Source organism: Myotis yumanensis, unplaced genomic scaffold (assembly GCF_028538775.1).
Source record: "Myotis yumanensis isolate MYYU_CA2020_CCGP unplaced genomic scaffold, mMyoYum1.0.hap1 SCAF_13, whole genome shotgun sequence".
In the NCBI taxonomy this organism is placed as follows: domain Eukaryota; kingdom Metazoa; phylum Chordata; class Mammalia; order Chiroptera; family Vespertilionidae; genus Myotis; species Myotis yumanensis.
In genome coordinates, this window is record NW_027223764.1 from 44,482,814 (window position 1) to 44,504,860 (window position 22,047).

At 53.5% G+C, this 22,047-nt stretch overlaps 1 protein-coding gene across 17 annotated transcripts in view; it reads right to left on the reverse strand.

The window, feature by feature from the left end:
* Positions 1 to 7,423, reverse strand: part of CAMK2G (calcium/calmodulin dependent protein kinase II gamma) — a 59,580-nt gene extending 52,157 nt beyond the window's left edge. For 5 of the 17 annotated variants that reach the window (XM_070433023.1, XM_070433021.1, XM_070433015.1 and 2 more), the window contains exons 1-2: positions 7,248 to 7,422; positions 5,809 to 5,903 (exon numbers count right to left, since the gene is read on the reverse strand). In XM_070433023.1, the coding sequence (XP_070289124.1) occupies positions 5,809 to 5,903; positions 7,248 to 7,312 (160 nt within the window). In that variant the 5' untranslated portion in view covers positions 7,313 to 7,422. Of the gene's footprint in view, positions 1 to 5,808; positions 5,904 to 7,247 lie in introns of all 17 variants that reach the window. The other 12 variants (XM_070433017.1, XM_070433027.1, XM_070433022.1 and 9 more) reach the window with 3 other exon arrangements.
* Between the last annotated feature and the right edge of the window lie 14,624 nt (positions 7,424 to 22,047).

Consider the following 22,047-nt stretch of genomic DNA (forward strand, 5'->3'; position numbering starts at 1 on the left):
CGGCAGCCTTTGCCCACTGTTTTGGTGACATTTCCTTCATGGTAACCAGCCCCAAGTAAAACATCCCAGGAAGCAGCCCCTAAAAATAGCTCCTCCCAGGGCAGCAGCAAGCAGGGGGGGAGGGGAAAGGGAGGAGAAAAGAGGGGAGCAGATGGGAAGCTGCTGGGGCCCAGGAAGTGGAGACGGTGCCGGGGGGAGTGGCTGGAACTCCCCCCACCATCGAGGGGTCTGTACCCAGACATGTGGGTACAACCAAGAGCAAGGCCTCAACCAGCAGAGAGGAGAGATTTGCTCCACTGGGCTCAGAGCTCTGGGCCTAGCTGGAGAGGTGTGGAAGTGACATATCAGGATTCACCACGGAACAAAACGCCCAGAAACTGTGTTTGAAAGGGAGGAGCCACGGGTAAGCGGAGACCACATCACCCGAGTATGCTGGGGTCCGAACACTGGCGAAACCACTGGCGTACCTAACGGCTCACAGCAAACAACACTTCCGTGCCTCGGTTTCCCCACTGGCCCAGGGAGGGGCAGATCTGTCTGTCCCTGGGAAGACGATGAAGGCCCTCCGCTGAGAGGCACTCAAGAGGTGCAAAGTGCCCATCTCCTCCTGTCACCACGCTTTTGGCACCCATGGGATCAGGCCCTGCCGGCCTGCCAGGGCTGCCCAGAGAGCAGCAAATAGAGAGATGGGGGCAGAGCCCGTCACACCCACTCCTCTCCTTGCCCGTCTCCAGCCTCAGCAGAGAACGGGGTCAGCCGCTCGCTTCTAGGGTTTCAGCACAGCCTCGAAGCTTGGGCACAGCTTCTGACGAGGGACCAGAACAAGCAGCTGGAAGAAAGCAGGGGCCTCGCCTACGGGACGGGACCCCCTTCCAACTTCCAGCCCCACCCCATGATGCCAGCGCCCAAAGTCACTCTGGGAAGGTGGATGGGAGGGCAGGTGGCAGGCCAGTGCTGCATGAGCTAAGTCACACAGCTCACAGCATGACGGTACGAAACTGGCCCGGCAGAAGCCTTGGCACAGAGAAGGGACCTCCAGGCTGCTTCTTAATCCACTTGGGAGGAAGAGTTAGGGGAGCTCAGTCACTTATATACAGGATGTCCATTTCTCTGTCAAAAAAAAAAAAAAAAAAATGGCCTGTTTTCTCCTTAGGAGGAAAGCATGGTTTTGCATACAACCTCCTTAAATGCTTCCGCCAGTTCCCGAGCCCCAGCATTCCACTGCTGCCTAGATTTCTCTTCCTTCTCCCCCGCCCACTGCTGCTTCACCCTCCCCTCACTTCACCCAGATCCTTAACAGGAAAGTCTCACTTGGAGATACCACAGGGGACACAAATGTCATGGGGGCTACTCAGGCCAACACTAAGGGGGTGGGGACTCTCAGCTGGCACCACCCGGGGGGATCCTATTTCAGTCCCCAGGGCCAGCTGGACCCAGAAAGGGACAGCCTTTGCCCTTCTGGTGGCCAACATACCACAACCCCAGGCACTCAGCTTGCCACAGCCTTGAACACGGACCGACACCCCAATCTGGGAGCTCAGAAGGAGGCCCCAAATCACAGAGCGGCCCTCGTGCACAGATGGCCACAGGCCGGCAGAGACGCCACCTGGAGAAGGCTGGGCTAACATGTGTCTGGTAAATCGCAGAAAGCACGGCAAGAGCAATTGTCGCTGCTGTCGCTGATTTCAGATGGCATTTCTCAGAGCACGGCTCAGGGGCCGCCTGCATGTGGATTCTAGAACCCCACCCCGGACGCCCAGAAGCAGAACCTCTGTAGCCGGAGCCAGGCACCTGCATCCTCACCAGCGCTCAAGGTGGTCCTTACAGATGCTAACACTGGAAACCACTGCTCTGAGACGTTCCCACACTGCCCTAGACGGCCGTTCATGACAGGGAATCCTAAGCTACCCTGTTTTCCTACCTTTCCAACTGGCATTATGTCCCAAGCCCAGGTCTTTGCTCTCATCCGTCCTCTCCCAACAGCTCCGTCAGGCCTACAGGCTGGCTCCATGGAGCAAAAAGGGGGAACCCGAGCCAATACCAGGGTATAAGAGTTCCAGCAACTTGGCTATGAGGTTCCAGAGCCAAAGCCAAAAGGCAACCATGATGGGCCATGTAGTCCTTTTATAATCGATTCATTCAGCACACAGATGCCCTGTATATCTCGGGCACTTGGCAAGGCCCTGCCCACACAGTAGTAAAGAAACAGATATGGTCCCTCCCGTTACCTCCCAGGTCGCTAGGAAGAGGAAAGCTTTTGGTTTTCATTTAGCTTCAATAGAAATTACTTCCCATAGGATATACAGACTAAAGAGAAACATTTGTTAATCCTCGTCGGAGGATATTAGAGTGGAAGGAAAGAAGGGAGGGGGAGAGAGAGAGAGAAACATCGATGTGAGAGAGACGCATCGACTGGTTGCCTCCCGTATGCACCCTAACAAGGGCCAGGGATCGAGCCTGCAACTGAGGTACGTGCCCTTGACTAGAATTGAACCTGGGACCCTTCAGTCCATGGGCCGACATTCTATCCACTGAGCCAGACTATACACATACATACATATAGTAAGTGCTGTAACAGATTTCAAGTATTTGCTCCTGGTAGCTTCTCATAGTAAGGCCAAGTATCCATCATAGTAAAAGCAATTGGAATGAAGATAAATGGTCCAAATACAGAGGTTTCTTAGATGCTAATTTGTTCCAAGAATAAATCCTAAACTATGTAGAAGAAAGGAAGGACCATTTGCCCTTCAACTGTAGCAATATGGGGCAATGTTTTGGATATAAGCAAGAGAGCAGGATATAAAATGTTATGCACCACGAGGTGAAAATCTATATGCATATGAATAAAGATAAGGGAATATGAAGATTTAAAAATAAAAAAAGACATAAGGGCTCAGGCTCCTGGGGGTGGGGGGTGCTCTTAAATCTTAAAATAACGACTTATCATTGCCATCACCTGGCCCACTAGCTCCTGCATCCAAGCCTATTTTAAATGCCTCCTTCAGCCCAGCAGAGAGCTCAGCTTGGAACCATGGGTTCCCTTAAGAGCCCCAACTCCACACCGATTGCTGTCCCAAAGCAAACGGAGTGACGTTATGTGACTTTCAGAGACTTCACGTAGCCAGGGCCACAAGGACAGTATACAATGTACAGCCACAGGAACTCCCTACCTTGCAACCCAGCCACCAACCTGGGCCTGAGGCCACAATGACAAGAAACAACAGGGCAAAAGAAGGATTCCATCCGGATCCACCCGCCAGAAGACCAGGTGATCTCTCTCCCCGTGCCTCCTGGGCCACCTCATCATGAATGCCAAGGAGAAGCAGCTCGATACCCGCTTTCTTTCCTTTCGGTTTGCAGCACAGAGAATCGCAAACAAGAAAGAGATCAGGCAGGGAGACTCCGCAAACACCGCAAGCCCCTTCAGACCCTGACAGTGACCCTGGTGGACCCACCACATTCCCAAACACAGAAATCCAACACCTGCGGAGCCCTAGACAGACAGACAGCGACGAATGAAACCCAGCCCCAGCTACTGCACCTTTATAAAATATACAGCGTAAACTGAGAGGCTGCGGGAAGCCACGGCCTTCACTCCCTAACCCCATGGGCACAGCCTGGTGGGCCCAACCCTCTCCGGGAGCTCACATCCCTGACGCCCACACCTACAGCACAGCCCCTGGCTTGCTCCCTCCATCTCCAAGACAACACCCTCCCACTCTCCCACCTCCAGACAGTACTGGCACTTACATATTCCTGACCCTCTTGCTGGCATCTGTGCCGATCAGCCAGGAGTAGGCCTCTGTCCCAAAGTCAACCTGGCACACAAGCCATACAACAGAGCCCCAGACTTGGCATAACCATCTCAAGAGTGGGGGAGTTGCTGTCTGAAGCATATGATCTTACACAAGAATTTCCTTCTTGAGGGGAAAAAAATCAAAAATCAAAGAGAAATCAAACCTCACCCAGTTCGGGCAGGGAGAGAATGATTATCAGTTGGGAAAGACAGGGCAAGGTTGAGAGGAGGTGAGGATGGGCAAGAGACATGATTACACAGGTCAGAGAAGTCCAGGTGGGTAGGGAGGGAGTAGAAAATGACAGCCCAAGGCAGGGCCACAAGGCAGGGCCACAAAGTCACCTCACCAGCTATGCCCACACCCCAGAGTTGGACTCCCAGTCATCTCTCTGTCCCTCACCCCTGGGTCAGAGGACACTGGTGAGATGAGGAAAAGCAAAGCATGACATGATTAACTGGAGACACCAGACTACACCAGGGCTATGCCGTGTGGACACGGGAAGGTACGCACTCTCCGGCTGTCATCTCTGCCCGCACCCTGCATCCCTGGCCAGAGGATGTCTGCCAACGAGCACAGCCCACCACGCTGTGCCCTCCCCTCCCTGCACCCCAGGGAAGGAGTGCATCTGACTGCCCACATATCTCTATGGTAACCATTGCCTCCAATTCAAGGTACCCAGAGAGGAAGAAAACAAACAAATAAGTCAACTTTATAGCCAACGTAGAGGAGCAGCAAGAGATGGGGGCTGGGAGAAAGCGAGAAGAGCTCTGCCTGTGGGGATGGAGATGGGGCCCTCCCAGCCAGGAGGTAGACACCCTGCTAACTAGGTCCCAGGACAACTGTCAACATGACAGAAGCCCACTGTCCCCTTTCTGGAATTCTATAGTTTCTCCAATGCTTGGGGACATCTCTTACATCTCTTAACCTAGAGATGCCTGGGTCATTACTAGCGATAGACTAGTCTTCCCCTGTCTACCCCCAGGCATCTGTCCTGGCTCCTAATGTATTTAAGGCATCCTACTGCCCAGCCCTAAATTCCCTGCTCTGAGTCTCATAAAATGTGTCCCCCTGCTGCACCCAGCAGCCCTCGATGATCCAACCCATCCACATACCTCTGTACTCACCAGACCTGTTCACAGAGCACTTCACACACGGCTGGGTCTATACCTATCAGATGAGGTGAGTTTGGCAAGCACCCAAGACAAGGTTCAGGGAGTGTAGGTGCGAGGTGTGAAAGCCAGGGCCTGACCCTCCTGGCTTCAGGTGCGGTCAGGTGCTCAGGAGGATCTCACAAGTCAGGCTCTAAGGCCTGGCCCCTCCTCACCCTCAGACCCTGAGGCGATGCGGCTCCCACCCAGACCAGGCCATTGAGAATTCCAGACCATGAGGCATCACTCTCCACCCAGGACAGACTGCATCTGCTGCTGCACCACCAACTTTGTAATTTGATCAAAAAAGCAATCAAGTTCATCTGGCAGGATTTGTTCCCAGAAGCCCTCGCCAGTAGCTGCCTCCTCTGATGTTTACAGATTCCCTTCCCTTGGGAGTCTGTTCTGCCGCCTGGTGGGCAGGGGGAGGCTGATCTGTCAGAGCTGTTCACTTGCTGCATTTCCATCCTAAGTCACCACGGGGGCACAGGGCCTTGGACAGACCTGGAGTGGCTACCATTGCCCCAAACACACACACTCCACATGCCCCAAATTGAGAGCTCGCCGTTCCATGCCGCCCGACATTCCCAATGTCCCTCCTCTCTTTAAAACCAAGCTCCTTGAGCCTTCAGGGACTGCACCTCCCTGCAGCTACCTACATCTCTTACACCCGCTTCATTCTTCCACCTGAGCACTTCAGGTTTTCCGTGCAACTCCTTGCCGGGCTTTGCCGTCCACCCACCCTGAAATCCCAACTCTTCTCCAAGTGCTGAAATGCACAACCCCAACTCCTAGAGCATCTTCGGAAGAAGCCATAACCCCTGGAGACACCCCAGGGAGAGGCCCAGCTGGGCAACACTCACCCCGGGCAGACAACTTCTTGGTATTGATGATTTTTGCTGCATACTCCTGCGTGGAGGTTTTCTTCACACACCTGCGGACCACAGAGAAAGCACCCCTGGAGGGAGAAGGGGGAAAGAGCTGGGACACGGAGCACTGTAGAGTCACACAGACATGCTTCAGGTCTGAGGACAGGGACGCGCCCATCCACCTTTCGTCAAAACCACATACACACACCAGCCCAGTGACCATCACTATCCAACATGGGCCAGGAGATGTGGCCACTGCATGACACTGAACAGAGGTGCGGGGGACCACCCCACTCCCACCACCTCGTCCAGTCACTGGGCCCAGCCCCAGCCCTAGCCTCAGGCTGCACATCAGGAGCTGGTGGGCATGCTTCACACACACACCTGCTGCATCACAAGACAGCCCTGCAGTCGGGCCAAGAGAACCAGGGCAGGGAACAGAGACCCTGCCCGGCTCTCAGCAGGAAGAGTTGCAGGCAGGGGAAGGAGAGATTAGAAAGAGGGTAAAACCCCCTGAGAGAGAAATCTCCCTCCACCATCGGGAAAGGTGCAAAAGTGAGGCTCAGATCTCCCCCCACCGCCTGCAGCCCACTGCACCCCGGCTCCACTGCCGGGCGGGAAGAGGGGATGCAGTCGTGGGTCTCATCCATAGCACCCCTGCCCCTTCCCCGTGATGTCTGCCTCTGGTCTCCCCCTCCCCAAAGGGAGCTCGCACTCTCCAGCTCTGGAAACGTCTAGGGGGGCGGGCAGGGCGGGGGCTGCAGTGGCCGGCTCGGCGCTGCGGGTGGGGGTGGGGGGGCCGGGGCTGCTGCAGCGGCCAGCTCAGTGCGGAGGGGAGGGGGATGCGGCGGCGGCGCGCGCGGCTCCCGGGACCACTGCAGGGATGGGGGGAGGGGACGGGGGGACTGCAGCACGGCCCCGCAGCGGGGCCGGGATCCTGGAAGCGGCACCGGCGGGGGGCGGGGTCGGCCCCCAACGTCCCCCCACCCTCGGGCGCCGCAGCGAAGCTGGAGCTGCAGGGCCGGGAGGGTCCTGACTGCCGGGCGCGTGGGACGTGGGACAGGGCGCTGTGTGAGCTCCTGCGCAGGGTGGGGAGGGGACGGGGAGCAGCCGGGTTCGGGACGAGGGGCGCCTGCAGGGTGCGGGAGGGGCGGGGCTGGAGGGCGCCCAGGAGCGGTCCGGGGGCTGCAGTCCCCGCGGCGGCGCGGGATGCAGCAGCCCGGGCAGCTGCTGCAGGGCGCGGAGGGGGCTGCGGGACGGGGCGCCGGGGGCGCGGGGGCCCCGGAGGCGGCGGGCGGGAAAGGCGGGGGGTGGGGCGGGCCGAGGGGGCGCCGCAGCGGCCGGTGCAGGGCTGGGGGGCGGGGCGAGGAGCCGCAGAGCGCCCGGGCGGCGGGGGCCGGGTCGGGGGCCGCGCGGGCGGCGGGCGGCCGTACTTGCCGAGCTCCTCGAAGAGCTGGTAGTCGTCGGTGAAGCGGGTGCAGGTGGCGGTGGTGGCCATGCTGGCGGGCGGGCGGGCGGACGCGGCGGTGCAGCCCGCGCCGACGTCGGTGCACAGTCACCGCCGCCCGGCCGAGGGAGCAAGAGGAGGAGACGGGGCTGAGCCCGGCAGCACCGCGAGACTTTACCGGGGAGAGCGAAGGAGGGAGTGACACCCCCGCCCCGCCCGCCGCCCCGCCCCCAGCCCCGCCGGCCCCCCGGCCCGGCCCCCGGACCGCCTCCGGGGAGGGGCCTCCCGCCGCCGGCCCCGCCCTGCCCGGGAGCCGCCCGCGCGGGGCCGGGCGCGCCGGGCGCGGAGGGGAGGGGTCCCTGCACCGGCCGCCGGGAGGGGACCGAGAGGGTGGCGACCGCCGGGCTCCTCCCCGGGCGGACCCTGCCCGGGCGCGGGAGGTGTGTGCGTGCGGGGGGCGTGCAGGGATCTGGACCTCCGCGCTCTCCAGCGGGGCCCCGCACTCGATCCCAAGCCCCCAGCCGCGTGCCCAGCGCCGTGGGCGAAGGCCAAGGTCAAAAGTCCGAGTCGGACTGCGCGCTCCCCCGCCTTGCAGACCAGCTCTTGCGGCCTCCCCTCGGGGAGCTGACGGTCTAGACCGGAGTAAGTCAGCGCCGGGGTCGGTCTGAGCTCAGAGCCTCGGGCACCGTTGGTTCAGGGAGACCAGGCCGGGCCGAGGATGCAGGTGGAAGGCGGCCGCACTACACGCCACCCGGGTAGATGGGAGCCGTTCCTCCCCAGGCCGGTCACGGAACGGAGGCGATGGAGGCGAACAGCGGGCTCCGTGCTCTGCGGGCTTGCAGACAGAGCCCGTGGACGGGAGGAGAAAACATCCCCGTTTTCTTGCAGGACACCCTGTGTTTTCATTTCATCGCACGCATCACGCCTTGTAATGATCTGTTTACTGGGAGAACTAGAGCAAGGTTGTCTGAAGAGTGAACTCAGGTCAGACCGCCTGGCTTTGACTTCTGGGCAGCTCGCTGACTTCTGACCGGCTCTGCGATGTAGGGCAAGTCACGCAATCGTTCCCAACTTCAAGCACATTCTCTGAAAACCGGGAGGAATAACAGATTCCACCTCACAGCGCTGTGAGTGTTAAAGGGACTAAGGCACCGTAAAGCACTTAGAATAGTACCTGGCACTTAATTAGAACAGTGTCAGCTGTAATTATTTGTTTAGTATTTGCCTCCCCACTAAATTGTAGGCTCCGGTAGGCAGGGTCTCTGCCTCCCTTGCTCGCCAGTGTGTGTATACCCAGCCCCAGACCTCTGTAAACATTTGTGGAATGAACTCCCTAGGGCCCTGGCAGAGGCAGCTACCATCCCCTCCTCTGTCCCCACTGTCAGAATATGGTAGGACCCAGGCACATAACTGTCTCAGCGGTTCTCAACCTGTGGGTCGCGACCCCTTTGGCGGTCGAACGGCCCTTTCACAGAGGTCGCCTAAGACCATCCTGCATATCAGTTATTTACATGACGATTCATAACAGTGGCAACATTACAGTTATGAAATAGCAACGGAATTAATGTTATGGTTGGGTCACAACATGAGGAACTGTATTGAAAGGGCCAGAAGGTTGAGAACCACTGGTCTAGGTAGAGGGGAAACTGGCTGGGCAGGTTCCTGACCTGCCGGGACCTTTATACCCCAAGTCAGGGGCCAGCCCCAACTGGGCAGGCAGAGCTCAGCCAACTGCTGCAGCTCAGTCTTGATTACAGCAGGGCGCCCACTGGGAGTCAGGCCTCCATTGTCAGCAGGCTGGCTGGCCTGCAGTAGGCAGCTGGGAGGTTGAGAGTCCTCCCAGCCTCCTAGGCCACCTCCCTGAGGGGGTGGGTGGAGCAAAGCTCCCCAGGAGGGCTCCTATCCTTACCCAACAGTCCTGGGAGCTGATCCGAAAACCCAGCCTGCCCAGTGGGGAGGATGAAGCAAACAGGAGAGGGAAACTTTAGCAGATTGCCTGGGAGGAGGGCAGAGAGGACCAAGAAGGAAAGGGTTGAGGTGACAGCATACCATGCCCCACCCCTCCCCAGGCAACAGGAAGTAAGGCGCTGGGGAGTAAGGCCACTTCCTCTCCTGAACCCGGGTGAGAGCCTGGTTTCAAGTCCCAGCGCGGGGCAGTGAGAGTGTGTACCTGGGAATGACAGTCAGTCGTGAGTTCCCGTGGTTCACGGGAAAGGCAGCGTGCACGAAGCAGGGGCTGCCTGTTGGTTAATCATCAATGTGCCTTTCCCCCGGGGTGGGGTGGGGGTGGGGGGGGGACCGTCAAACAGGACCGCATCCCTGACCTTCCCCACGTGCCCGCTGTGTGAAGGGATAGCCATGTTAGGTGTTTTAGAGGAACCATATAAAGCACTTCGCATCAAGTTTCTGGGTAACAGTAAGAGTGGTGAGAAAAATATTGGGGTGGAGCCTCGGGGTGCCTCACCGTCACCAGTAAGGAGACCCAGCCTCCTTTCAACACAATTTATCAACTGCCTACTAAGTGCTTGGCACTGCCTCTTTGTGAAACCTCCACATAAAGTGGACAATTAGGATTGACACGATTAGAAGGAAACTCAAATCATTCTCTCTTTTTCCCTTCCCAGGTCTCCCTCCCTCCTCCCTCCCTCTCTCACTGCCTCTCTCAACAGCTCAGACTCCGATGTGGATGTGGCCTGTGGCTGCAGTGGCAGTTTACACACAAACACACACCCTCCTTGATCCCCATTGCTATAGCACCCACACAACCTCCAGCTACCCCACAGCAATTAGAGGGAAGATACATCTAAATAATGACGAGTTCACGGGCTCCCTGCGCCTCAGTATCTATGGCAACCTCCTGGGGTCCGGGAGCTGCGCTGTTCCGGTTGCAGCCAGTCCCCTGGGCAGCACCAGCACTCAGGCCGCACCGCAGCGCTGAGCCGGAGCCGGGAGCTGGGAATTACACAGGAAATAGATGCCCTGATAGTCACTGCAGGGCCCACTGGGTGGGACCCTCTGTCATTCTGCTGATCTTTCTCCCTGAAGGCTCTGAAAATGACACCCTGGGACTGCCCTGAATGAGAGGAGCTTCCCTCCCTAATTTCGGAATGCAGTTTTAGAGAATGAAAGTACTTATTCTTCAAACATGAGGAAAATGAGCAGTTGGAAATGAGGTGCTTACATGCAAGGGGGCTGACAGTCTTGGACACAAAGCATAGTTACCTGCTTGTTAGGGGACGTTGTAAGATAAATTTGAAGAGAATTCAGTTTTGTGCCCAGGAAGGGTTTTTCAATCCACAGTGCACAGCACCCTACAACTGCCCGAGCAGTTGCTCAGCATATATTGGGGTTCCACATAAGATTTTGTTAAAAGAGTCCCGGACTTAAAAAAAAAAAAAAAGTCCCCGAGAGAAGTTTGAAACTCATTGGACCAGTGGCTTCTGAGGTGCCCTCCAACTTTAAGATTCTATGACTAATTTTGGAGAATTAGGGATGATGAGGTCATGGCCTCTCTCCAAGGACTCTGAGAAAATCATTTGTGGTGAGGCGTTGGAAACTAGTGAGAAAATGTTATGACGGGGATAGAACAGAGAAGGCGCTCGGCTGGCGTGGGTCAGTGGTTGACCATCGACCCATGAGCCAGGTCACGGTTTGATTCCCAGTCAGGGCACATGCCTGCATTGCAGGCTCAATCCACAGGAGGCAGCTGATCCATGGTTCTCTCTTATCATTGATGTTTCTCTCTCTCTCTCTCTCTCTCTCTCTCCCTTCATCTCTGAAATCAATAAAAATATACATATTAAAAAAAGAGAGAAGGAAAGACCAATGAAAAAAATTTAAATAAGCAACTCCCAAACTTAGGAGGGGGTGAGAGATGCCCTCCTCTCTCCTGGAAGGCACATCAGATCACAACCACGGAAAAGTTGATATGACCCATCCCCAGCGGGACCTACTCCCCACCAAGACCTGTGGTCCCATGCCTCCCGTGTCAAGGAGCTGAGAAAAAGGATGAAGAACCGCAGATTAAATCAACGGCTACTGTATTTCTTAAAAGAGAAGCTGAGATATGAAGGCGAAGGGCTGAAGGGTTGGGCGTAGGGCATGAGAAATTGGGGTGAGAGGCGGAGGATATTTGGGGCAAGGACTGAAGCAGGTGGTGTGAGGTGTTTGCATGGATGAAGTTGTCTGAAAAGATTCGTCTCTTGTGGATTTTAACATTTTCAGATTGTCAAGTGATTTGTAGGAGGATGTCATGTGAGGAACTCCATTTTCCAGCCAAAGAGCAGTGTGGTTCCAGCCTTCCCATCCCCACGCCCAGGCCAGGGCTCCCTCGGCCTCCGACTCTCCGCCAAGCCCCTTTAGATTGTGCAGCCTTAAGGGCAGAGGGTATCTGATTGTTCTTCTTGTATCCTCAACACCCAGCAGGAGACCTGGCAGGCACGTGGTAGGTGCTCGGTAAATACTTGTGGAACGAATGAAGAATTGGGGCAAGAGGCCAAGATATTTGGGATGGAGAGGGAGCACTGGTGGAGAGGTGACAGAGCTGTCATCAGAGGAAAAGGAGAGGCACTGAGGCGAGGGGCTGGCTGCCTATGGGAGCAGGAAAGAGCAGGCAGGAAGAGCAGTGTGTGGGGCCCCCTGGTGGGCAGGCCGGAGGCACACAGGGTGCAGCTAAGGAGCAAAGGGAAAGCAGGAGGTGTGGTGAAGAACCTTAAAACCACGATGGTAGCTAGAGTTTAGGGAGAGCTTGCTACATTCAAGACACTGGCACTAAGCACTTTACATAAGCTATTCCTTTTCATCCTCACCATCACCCTGTGAGAGCAGGAGCCTCAGCCCCGTTTACAGAAGAGGAAACTGAAGTTTAGAACGGTGAAGGGGCTTGCCTAAGGGCAAATTGCTACTACTAGTACGTGTAGAGCCGGGATGACCGATTGACAGGAAGTGAATAAAGAGGAATAGCCTAGACAGCCTCTGGATCTTTGGTGTGGAGGTTCAATTCAGACATGCTTCTACCACCCATGGGATCTAGATTGGAATCTTAAACCCAAAGTGGATTTATCCCAATCTAGTCCCAGTCCCAAATCCAGGCACTCACTTAGAAGCGACTCATTCATTCATTCATTCATTCATTCAATGTCATTTTATTGAGCACCTCCTTTGTTCCAGTCACTTAGGAAACAAGAGAACAATCCTATAATTGAGAGAACAATCCTTCAGAATTTACATTCTTGTAGGCAGGCAATGGACCCAGAAAGAGGTCATTTTAGACTAGAGTAAATTCTACAGAGAAAATAAAATAAAACAATGGGACAGAGTGTGTGTGTGTGTGGGGGGGGGGGGGGGTGAGGGGGGCGGGGGAGGGGAGATACAGAATTACTTTAACTGAAGTTCTCAAACAGGCTGCTCTCAGAAGGTGACTTTCCAGGGAGATCTAAATGATGACAAGGAGGCAGTCATTTGAAGATCTGGGACAAAAGCATTCCTGGTGGAAGGAGCAGCAGCAAAGGCCTGAGATGAGAATAGTCGCAGTGTATTTAAGGGCTGGGAAGAAGGTGGTATGACGGGAACAGAGTGGGCAAGGCAGGAAGCAGGAGGAGAACAGGACCGAGAGGCCCTAGGAAACCCACTGTCGTTGCACAACCACCTTGGTGCTGACTCCAAACTCCACGGGTCACAGGGCGTCCACAAGGGCAGGCCGCCTCCACGCCCACTAAGGCGTGAGACTAGAAACCCAGCTCACTGCCAGAAGATACCTTTATTAAGGACGGACATCGATCCGGGCCTGGAGCAGGGAACGGTGCTGCCCCTTGGCTCCCACAAGGAGGGGCGGGGAGACGGGCTCAGGATGATTTCCCAGAGCTCTGGGGACTCTGGGGCTGGCGTGCTGAGGGGTTCTGCAGAAACAGCCAGTGCCCCCTTAGTCCCCTTAGACAACCATCTCCCTGCTCCGGGTAAGCTTCAGTCCTAACTCCTATAGGGGAGAGGACGACACAATTACGCAGGTCAGAGAAGCTCAGGCTGTGCAAGATCGTATGAAATCACATCTTGCCCTGTCTTAAAGGGGCTCTACTCACTGGGGGCGAGAAGATCAGCCTGAAAATAGAACAATGTTATAAGCAAGACAGGGACCTCTTGAGGGCAAGATTTCAATCCAGAGACAAAGTGTAGCAAAGCGAGAAATAATTTATTGATGGCAGCAAAATATCATGGGGTCCCTTAGAGGTTAGGAGATATCAGTGAGTGCCAGTGGGGCAAGGAGAGCGGGGAGGGTTTGGCATGGGCATGCTCCCCGGAGGAGAGTGCACTGGGACCTCCATCTTCAGGTTTGTTGTTGTTGTTTTAATTTCAGAGAGAGGCGGGGAGAGAGCTAGAAACATCAACGGAGACGACGAGAGTCACAGCCCCTCACTGGGGATCAAGTCCACAACCAGGGCATATGCCCTGACAGGGAATCGAACCCTGACCTCCTGGTTCATGGGTCAACGTTTAGCCACTGAGCCACACTGGCTGGGCCATTTTCAGGGGTTTTAAAGGCTGGGCATTTAGGGGAGATCTTAGGGGCAGATCAATAGAATATTCATCAACTTTTTGCTGATGCGCCAAATTGAGATTTATTCTCTTAATTTATCTGTCCTTGGGTGTGGTTGGCAAGTGGCACTAATTGGGTTTCTGCTGCCTGTAGGGTGATTTAAGCTCTTTCCCTCTGGTCGGCGAGAAGGGCAAACCATTCACTCTTAAGTATCCTTGGTTTAGGGAAGATAGGATTCACTAGGTGGCTGCAAACTGCTGTTTAACTACCTGTCTTAGTTTCCCCATCCCGTTGGTTCTGGAATTTTCCTAGCTTCTTACTGTGCTATGACAGTACAAGACAACAGATTAGTAATATAGACAGTGTCTGGATCTTTGTACAAATGCTGCTTGAATCATACCCCCCTCCCCAGGGCCTCGCCTCCAGTTCTCTGCTCAGGTGCCACTCTCTGATAGCAGCTCTCCCTGGCATACTGACCAGACCAAATCCTTCTAATGACAGTCCTGAAGGTCCCAGTCACCATGGCTTCAAAGCACTGCCCACGAGGATAGGGTCTGCGTCTGCTCACGGTCATGCTGGTATCCTCAGTGTCTAATGTGTCTAATGTGCTTGGCGCGTAGTAGGTTCCGCAGGGGTTCAGAATGATCACTCCAAGATGTGCTTCTGTGGCATGTGGATCACTCTGAGCCAAAGGCAACTGAGACCCTGCAGGCTCAAGAGAAACTTCTGTCCCTACCCCCTAACTACCTAGAAGAATCTGAAGTAGGGGACTTGCCCATAGTAAGAGAGGATCAGAGATAACCTTCCCTGACCTAGCTACAGGGTAGGGCAAATGTCTCATTCCTGCAATGGCCCTCTAAGCCCCCAGGCACCTTACCTCATCCGCAGCTCAGAACGCCATGTGTACCTCATTTTAACTCTCTGTCCCTGCGTGTGGGTGGGGTCTCTGACTCATGTACGTGGGGTTCCCAGATGTATGTCTGTAATTAAATTTGGTAATTTTCTCTTGTTAACATCTTTTTAAAAATTTAATTACTAGATCAGCAGAGGAAAGCTGCTCCCACCCCCGCAGGACTCAATTCATGGAAGGTAAAGGCAAAGTACGAGGAGAGTTTTAAAGGGAGAGCAGTCAGAGAAGTTGGAATAGTCCAAAGAGACCTCATGGAGGAAATGGAAGGAGGGGGATGTTGGCAGTGGAGGTGGGGGTCAGGTAAGGCATTGCTGGTGGAAAGGAGAGTGAATCAGGCCCTGAAACACAGAGGACTTGGCAGGAAAACTGGGTGGTGAGGGGGTTGGAAAGGAGGGTGTAGAGAGTGGAGAAACAGGACATGAGCTGGGGACCATCCAGACGTAAATAGTTGTGGGTGCGCTCATAGGCCAGGTGGACTCCAGGACCGACCAATGCCCGACTTTCTGGTTTCCAGAGCTGGTCCAGAGGCTCTTAGATCCCAGACCTGAACTAACGATATTCCCTACCGGATATTCCCACTTGAATGTCCCGTTGTCCCCTCAAATGAAACACGATCCAAATCCAAATGAATCCAATTGAGCGGCAGTATCACAGTGGTTAAGAACACTGAAGCCAAATCCTGGCTCTGCCTCTTACTGACTGTGGGCGCCTGCACGTTTTATAACTTCTCTGTGCCTCAGTTTTCTCATCTGCAAAATAGGGATAATGATAGGACTCATCTCACAGGCTTTTGTTTTTGTTATTTTCTTTTTAGAGAGAGAGAGGAAGGGAGAGGCCGAGAGAAAAGGAGAGGAAGAGAGAGAGAAACATTGATGTGAAAGCAGAATATTGATCAAGATAGATGGGCTGGGCTGGCTGGTGTGTCTCAGCGGTTGAGCATTGACCCATGAATCAAGAAGTCCCAAGTTCAATTCCTGGTCAGGGCACATGCCCGGTTGTGGGCTCGATTCCCCGTAGGGGGTGTATAGGAGGCAGCCCATTGATGGTGTTTCTCTTTCATTGATGTTTCTATCTCTCTATCCCTCTCCTGTCCTCTCTCTCTAAAAATCAATAAAAACATTTAAAAAACTTAAGGGGAAAAAAGAATTGATTGGCTGCACTCATCTCACCAGAGATCAAGCCCACAACCCCCTAACCTGGGATTGAACCAGCAACTTTTCAGGGCAAGGGATGATGCCCAGCCAACTGAGCCTCGCTGGCCAGGGCTCACAGGGTTTTAGGAAAAACAAATTATTAACATGTAGGAAGAGTAAAACAATAAGGGCCCAATAAACATTAATTATTATAATTATTCCCCAAACCACCCTTGACTCGTTTTCTTGTCCAGTTTCTTTTGCTCAGACAGTGACATAATTATCCTGGCAATGACCTAGGTTCAGAATCTGGGAGTCAACTTTGACTCATTCCTTATCTCACTTAGTGGGCAGAGCCGGGTTCGAATTCTGCCACTTACTAGCTGTGTGACTTTGGGCAAGTTACTTAAACTCTATAAGCTTCATGTTTATATATATATATATGTATTTTTATTTTTATTTTATTTTTATTGATTTCAGAGAGGAATGGAGAGAGAGAGAGAGAGAGATAGAAACATCAATGATGGGAGAGAATCATTGATTGGCTGCCTCCTGCATTCCCCCTACTGGGGATTGAGCCCACAACCCAGGCCCGTGCCCTTGACCGGAATTGAAGCTGGGATCCTTCAGTCTGCAGGCCAACGCTCTATCCACTGAGCCAAACCAGCTAGGGCAGCTTCATGTTCTTCAATGGGAAAATAAAGATGTCTTAACTTTCACTGTAGGGCTGTTAAAACAATTTCCTGATAATATTTATAGGTGAATGGTTCAATGACTGATGTTAAATAAATGGTAGTTGTTGTCATCATCTTGTGTATCATTAGAAACCAATACCAGCATATTTTCTCCTTTAAATGTCTTTGTATTGATTCCATCTTTTCCATTTCCCTCTTACCATCCTAGACTCAGCCTCCTTACCCTCCAGTTACTGCCATAGCCCTCTTAACTTGGCCAACTCCACCTTATATTTCCTTTCCTTTCCCTTCCTTCCTCCTCCTCTCTTAATTGAACACCGACTCTTCTCAGGGCACTGTCTCTGCCCTCAAGAAGCTACCTCCTGTTGAGAGGGACAAACTATAAACAAATGTTCAATATGTGAGTTGGTGATAAGTGCTATGGAGAAAATTAAAACAGGAAAAGGTGCCGGAGGTGCTATGTAATATAGAGAGGTCAGGGAGGCCCCTCTGCTAAGGGGAACACGGAGGCAGAGGTCTTCAGGAAATACATCACTTCCAGTAGGTCACATCTTTGCTGAAATGCTGCTTTCTTCAGCATGAAGTATGAATGCTCACTCATGTAGAACTGTATGGATCCTCTGCAATTCTAGTCAAGCTTGTGATTCTGTGCCACTCCCAGAATGCCCCTGCTTCTGCAGACATGCTCAACATGCTTACGAATGTACACTGTTAGAGGAACAGAACTTACCTCTGAGAGTGGTGGTAGTGTGAACTGTTTTCTCTTCCTCAAACAAGCTTTCTAAATATTTAAATAATGAGCATAGACTGCTTGAATAACAACAATAATGGGATATTTTCTCCCCATCATCTTACTTTAATCTCCATATAACCCTGCAGGTAAATTTTATAAACCCCATTCCACAGATGAGAAAACTGAGGCACAGAGAGGTTGTGCTGCTCCACTGAGCTCAGCTCTTGTCAAGCTTGCTGTTTGATTTTTTTTTTTTAATTTAGTTTTGCCTTCTCAATTGGATCATAGGTTTCTTAAGGGCAGAGGCTTGTCTTATTCTTGTATCTCCCTTTCCCCTCTCCTCCTAGATTTCATCAGAGTACTATGTACTGTACATAATGGGTGCTCTTTAATGGATTGGTCTGTTGGGTGGCTGCTCTGTTGTTCTATATGGTCCATTATCTTGCTGGTGGTGCCATCTTGTACTTCCTGGGCCCAAGGATGGAGATCCTGGAGATCCTTGGGGCAAAGAGGTGAGGAAGCAGGACCTCCACCCCCAAAGGGCAGTGATTCCGCTTGTCCACGAGAGGGCGCCGTAGGTCCTGTTTTACAGAGCCAACAGGCCTGTGGCTTACTCAGCTGACTCCCCGCAGGAGTCATTTTCAACCCCAAGACTGCCCTAGAACCCAAGGCCCCAGAGATAGCCTATCAGTATCCGTGGCTTCAGGTTCTTCCAATAGATCACCAGATTCCCGGACCTGGGATGAGTTTGCGCCAGAATAAAAGTCGCTGATGAGAGCTAGATAGACAGCAGGAGTGTACGGGCAGGTTCCAGATGCCCCTCAATTAGCCAAATCAACAAGCAAGCACGGAGCACCCCACTGCGCGCCTGCTGTGTACCACGTGGTGTGTTAAACTCTGGGACGAGCTCAGCGAACAAGACAGACTCTGTTTCTGCCTTCCCAGCTTTCATGCAATGAAACAAGAAGTTATCGTATTGTGTGGCAAGCTGCTGACATGATTTCTGATCCAGGTTCTCCTTGCGTCTCATTTTCCTGCGGACTAGCCCCTGGGATAGCTACCTGCTTTAGAGAAATTAAATAAAGGTGAGATGCAGAAAAAAGAACCTTGCCCACATTCGGAGAATCACTGCAGAGCCCCCTGCTCTCTGAAACGGAAGGGTTCCCAGAGGCTCCCGCAGACCTGAGGGCATCTGGGGTTGGCACGGGTGCTGGAAGCAAGGACGTGCCAGGCCACCCCGGCACAGCTTCTCTGCTCTCTCTCCAAGTGGTCCCCAGACTTGGGGGTGTGGCCCAGGCTGCTGGCCTCCTCACTGTTTCTCGTTGCCTTCTCCTCTTCGTTCTCCCTTTTTTCAGATTATCAGTTGATCGATATACTTATCAAATCTTCCGTTCAAGGCATCCTTTTTATCCCCCCCCCCCCCCCCGCCCCCAGAAGCACGAGGCCAAGAAAATTACAACAGAGTTGAGGAGATAAGATAACTAGAGAGAGGGGTAGAGCGTCAACCCAGGAGGTCACAGGTCGATTCCGGTCAGGGCATATGCCCAGATGCGTGCAAGAGATAGCCGATCAATGATTCTCTCTCATTATTGATGTTTCCATCTCTCTCTCCCTCTCCCTTCCTCTCTGAAATCAATAAGAGAGGGAGGTAGAAACAGATAGACACCCATGAACTGTAGCATTTTGATAAGTGCAAATGGGTTGCTACAGACAGTGGTTGCTGGGGTGGGTCCCTGGGGGCTGAGGTGTTCTGGGAAGGTTTCCTTCTTGGAGGAGGTGAGCAGGGCCTTCCCTTGGATCTGCCCCTGGTGGGGTTCCTCCGGGAAAAGTATTTCCAGAGAAGAGAGAGGAGGGTGGAACAGCCCCCACCCCAGCTGTTCATTCCACTGTGCCTGGACAAGAGGCTCAGAGGCCCACGTGCTCGACATTCCTGAGAAGCAGCTTCTGAGTCAGAGCACCAGAAACAGCTGAGGTGGCTTCAGGCTGGAGTCTTGGCTCTCTTTCCTTCTTTTCTGTCCAAAAGCAACTCCCTCCCCAGCCATTTGGATGTGACCAGAAACCCAAGCAGGGTTCTGGGGTGGGAGCCTGGCTCAGCCAGTCTGGAAAATGTATTTGGTCCCTGCATCCCCTCCTGGGCTGCAGCCCTGAGGTGGAGGCATGTGCCCGAGGCCACCTCTGCCAGGAAGCCCGAAGGGGAAGGGAGACTCACCTGTGCCTGCAAGCCACAGCTCCCAATGCAGCCATTGTTGGCTGCCTCTGGGAAGGGGGTCTTCGCTGGGACTTGGCTTGAGTTAAGACAGCAGCATTTCCCGGGCACTCTGCCAGCACCTCTTCACTGCCTGGGCGTGGGGCCCAGGACATGCCAGGGCAGTGCCAGAGAGCTGACTCAGGGGGCGGTCGGAGGGAAACAGAAAAACCCTTCGCACCCACTAACGAAGAGGGGTGCTGAAGCTGCCCCAGTGCCCGCTGGGTCGCCCTGGAGTGCCAGACCACCGGCAGGCTCTGTGGGTGGGGCCACTCCTCGCCCCTGACCCTTGCAGCCCACATTTCCGGTAGCCACAGCAGAAGCCCAGGGCTGCTCTTCTCTCCCTGAGTGCCCCTCTTCCAACAGAGACTTCTGGATGTGCAAGTCCGGGTTTCCAGACCCCTGTCGGCAATTGATTCAGGCCCCGCCATTGTCACTTAAGATTGTGACCTTGGGCAAGTCACTGACTTCTGTGGATCTCAGAGTCCTTCTATTTAAAATGGGGTGAGTAATACCCGCTTGTCTGATAGGACTGCGGTGAGGAACAGATGAGGTCATGTCTATGGAGGTATCTTAGATATCATAAAGCACTTTTATAACAAGGTATTATTATTGTCATGGTTATTCCTGGGACGGGAGTTGCAGCCGTGAGCCTCTGAGCCTCAGATTCCCTCTCTTGGTCTCTCTGGTCTGACAAGTTGCTTGCTCCTAACTCAGTCCCGAGCCTCAGGAGCCTTGATATCAGGCCCTTCTGCCTGGCACGATGGTGCCAAGTCGGGGAAGCAGTTCCCAACGCCCCAGCTCTGTTAAACCGGTTCTTTCCCTTCTAATCAATCTCCTCCAGTCCAGTTTGCCTGCAGTGATGACAAAGGAACCGAAAATAGCGCAGGCTCTGCAAACACTGCTGGAGAAAGCTTGGGCATAAGGCGCTGCCTGTCACCTGTGGGCCTGTCTGGGCATCCCAGCCAGGTGCAGCCCTCCGTCCTCCAGGGCCTGGAGCGCCTTCCCCTCTGCAGCCCCGGATGACAGGGCCTCCTGTCAGCACTTTGTGTGGCTGCGTTGGATGACTACCCGGAAAACTGGCTTGTCCAGAGGTGTGGGAGGGGGGCTCATGGTTCCCCCTACCAGCTCCTCACACCCACACTCTCAGGGCCTTTCCTTGCACCAAGAGGCCAGGCAAGCTGGGCTAAGGTTGTGCAGAACAGTAGCTATCGTGGCCCCAGGGAGGGCTGTGCACTAGCAACCAGGAGGGTCTGATTCCGAAGACCCTCCGGCCAGCCTGTCCTGGCTTGTCACTCTTGCTGCAGAACCAGTTTGGTGTGGGTGGCTGCTGGGCTTGCCTGGTTCTGACACTTCCTAATGTGACTTACCCTGGTGGGAGTGGTGGCTGCTGCGGCCGGATTCAGAGGAGGAGGAGGAGGCTCTCAGCAGTGAGCCATGAGCTGGAGCTGCCATTCGAGCAGCAGCATTCATCATTGCTCAGCGGCTCTCGAAGTCTGTGTGTGTCAAGCCGTCATTTCCATGTGGCACGAGTCTCCTCCACTTTTAGAACTTTCTCATGCAAATTTTTCTTAAACACTTTTCTTTAGCTAATGTGTTCCTTTCCTGGTTGATTGCTATACGGAAGACAGGTGAAGTCTTCATTTACATCTCCTACCGAATAAACGAACGGTCTGTTGGCCAAATCCAGATTTCAAACCTGTTTCGGTCGACATGCACCATTTTAATTGGAAAGTTTTAACATAAAAGGGAAACTAGCCCAGCCAGGGTGGCTCTGTTGGCTGAGTGTCACCCTGTGCACCAAAAGGTTGCTGGTTCAATTCCTGGTCAGGGCACATACCTGGGTTGCGGGTTTGATCCCCTGTCGGGGCAGGTACAGAAGGCAGCTGATCAATGTTTCTCTCTCACATTGATGTTTCGCTCTCTCCCTCCCTTTCACTAAGTATGTCCTCAAGTGAGGATTAAAAAAAATAAAAGAAACCTAGATTTCAAATATTTCCTTTTATTATTATTATTGACTTTTAGAGAGAGAGGAAAGGAGAGGGAGAGAGAGAACCATCATTGTGAGAGTGAAACATCAGCTGTCTCCAGCATGCCCCCTACGAGGGATCAAGCCAGCAACCCCGGCATGTATCCTGGCCAGGAACTGAACCAGCAACCTTTCGGTTCTCAGGATGATGCTCAACCAATTGAGCCATTCCTGCCAGGGCTCAAATATCTCTTTCTTTCTTTTTCTTTTGTTGTCGTTGTTGTTAATCTACCCCAGGATATTTTTTTTTCATTGATTTTTTTTTAGAGAGTCTGCAAGGGAGGGAGGGAGAGAGAGAAAGAGAGAAACATCAATGTGAGAGAGACACACTGATTGGTCGGTTGCCTCCCACACATGCTCCAACTGGGGCCTGGGATCAAACCTGTAACCCAAGTATGTGTCCTTGACTGGGAATCAAACCCATGATACTTCCGTGCACAGGCCAATGCTCTAACCACTTAACAACACTGGCCAGGGCAGGACTCAAATATTTCTTAACATTTTTTGTC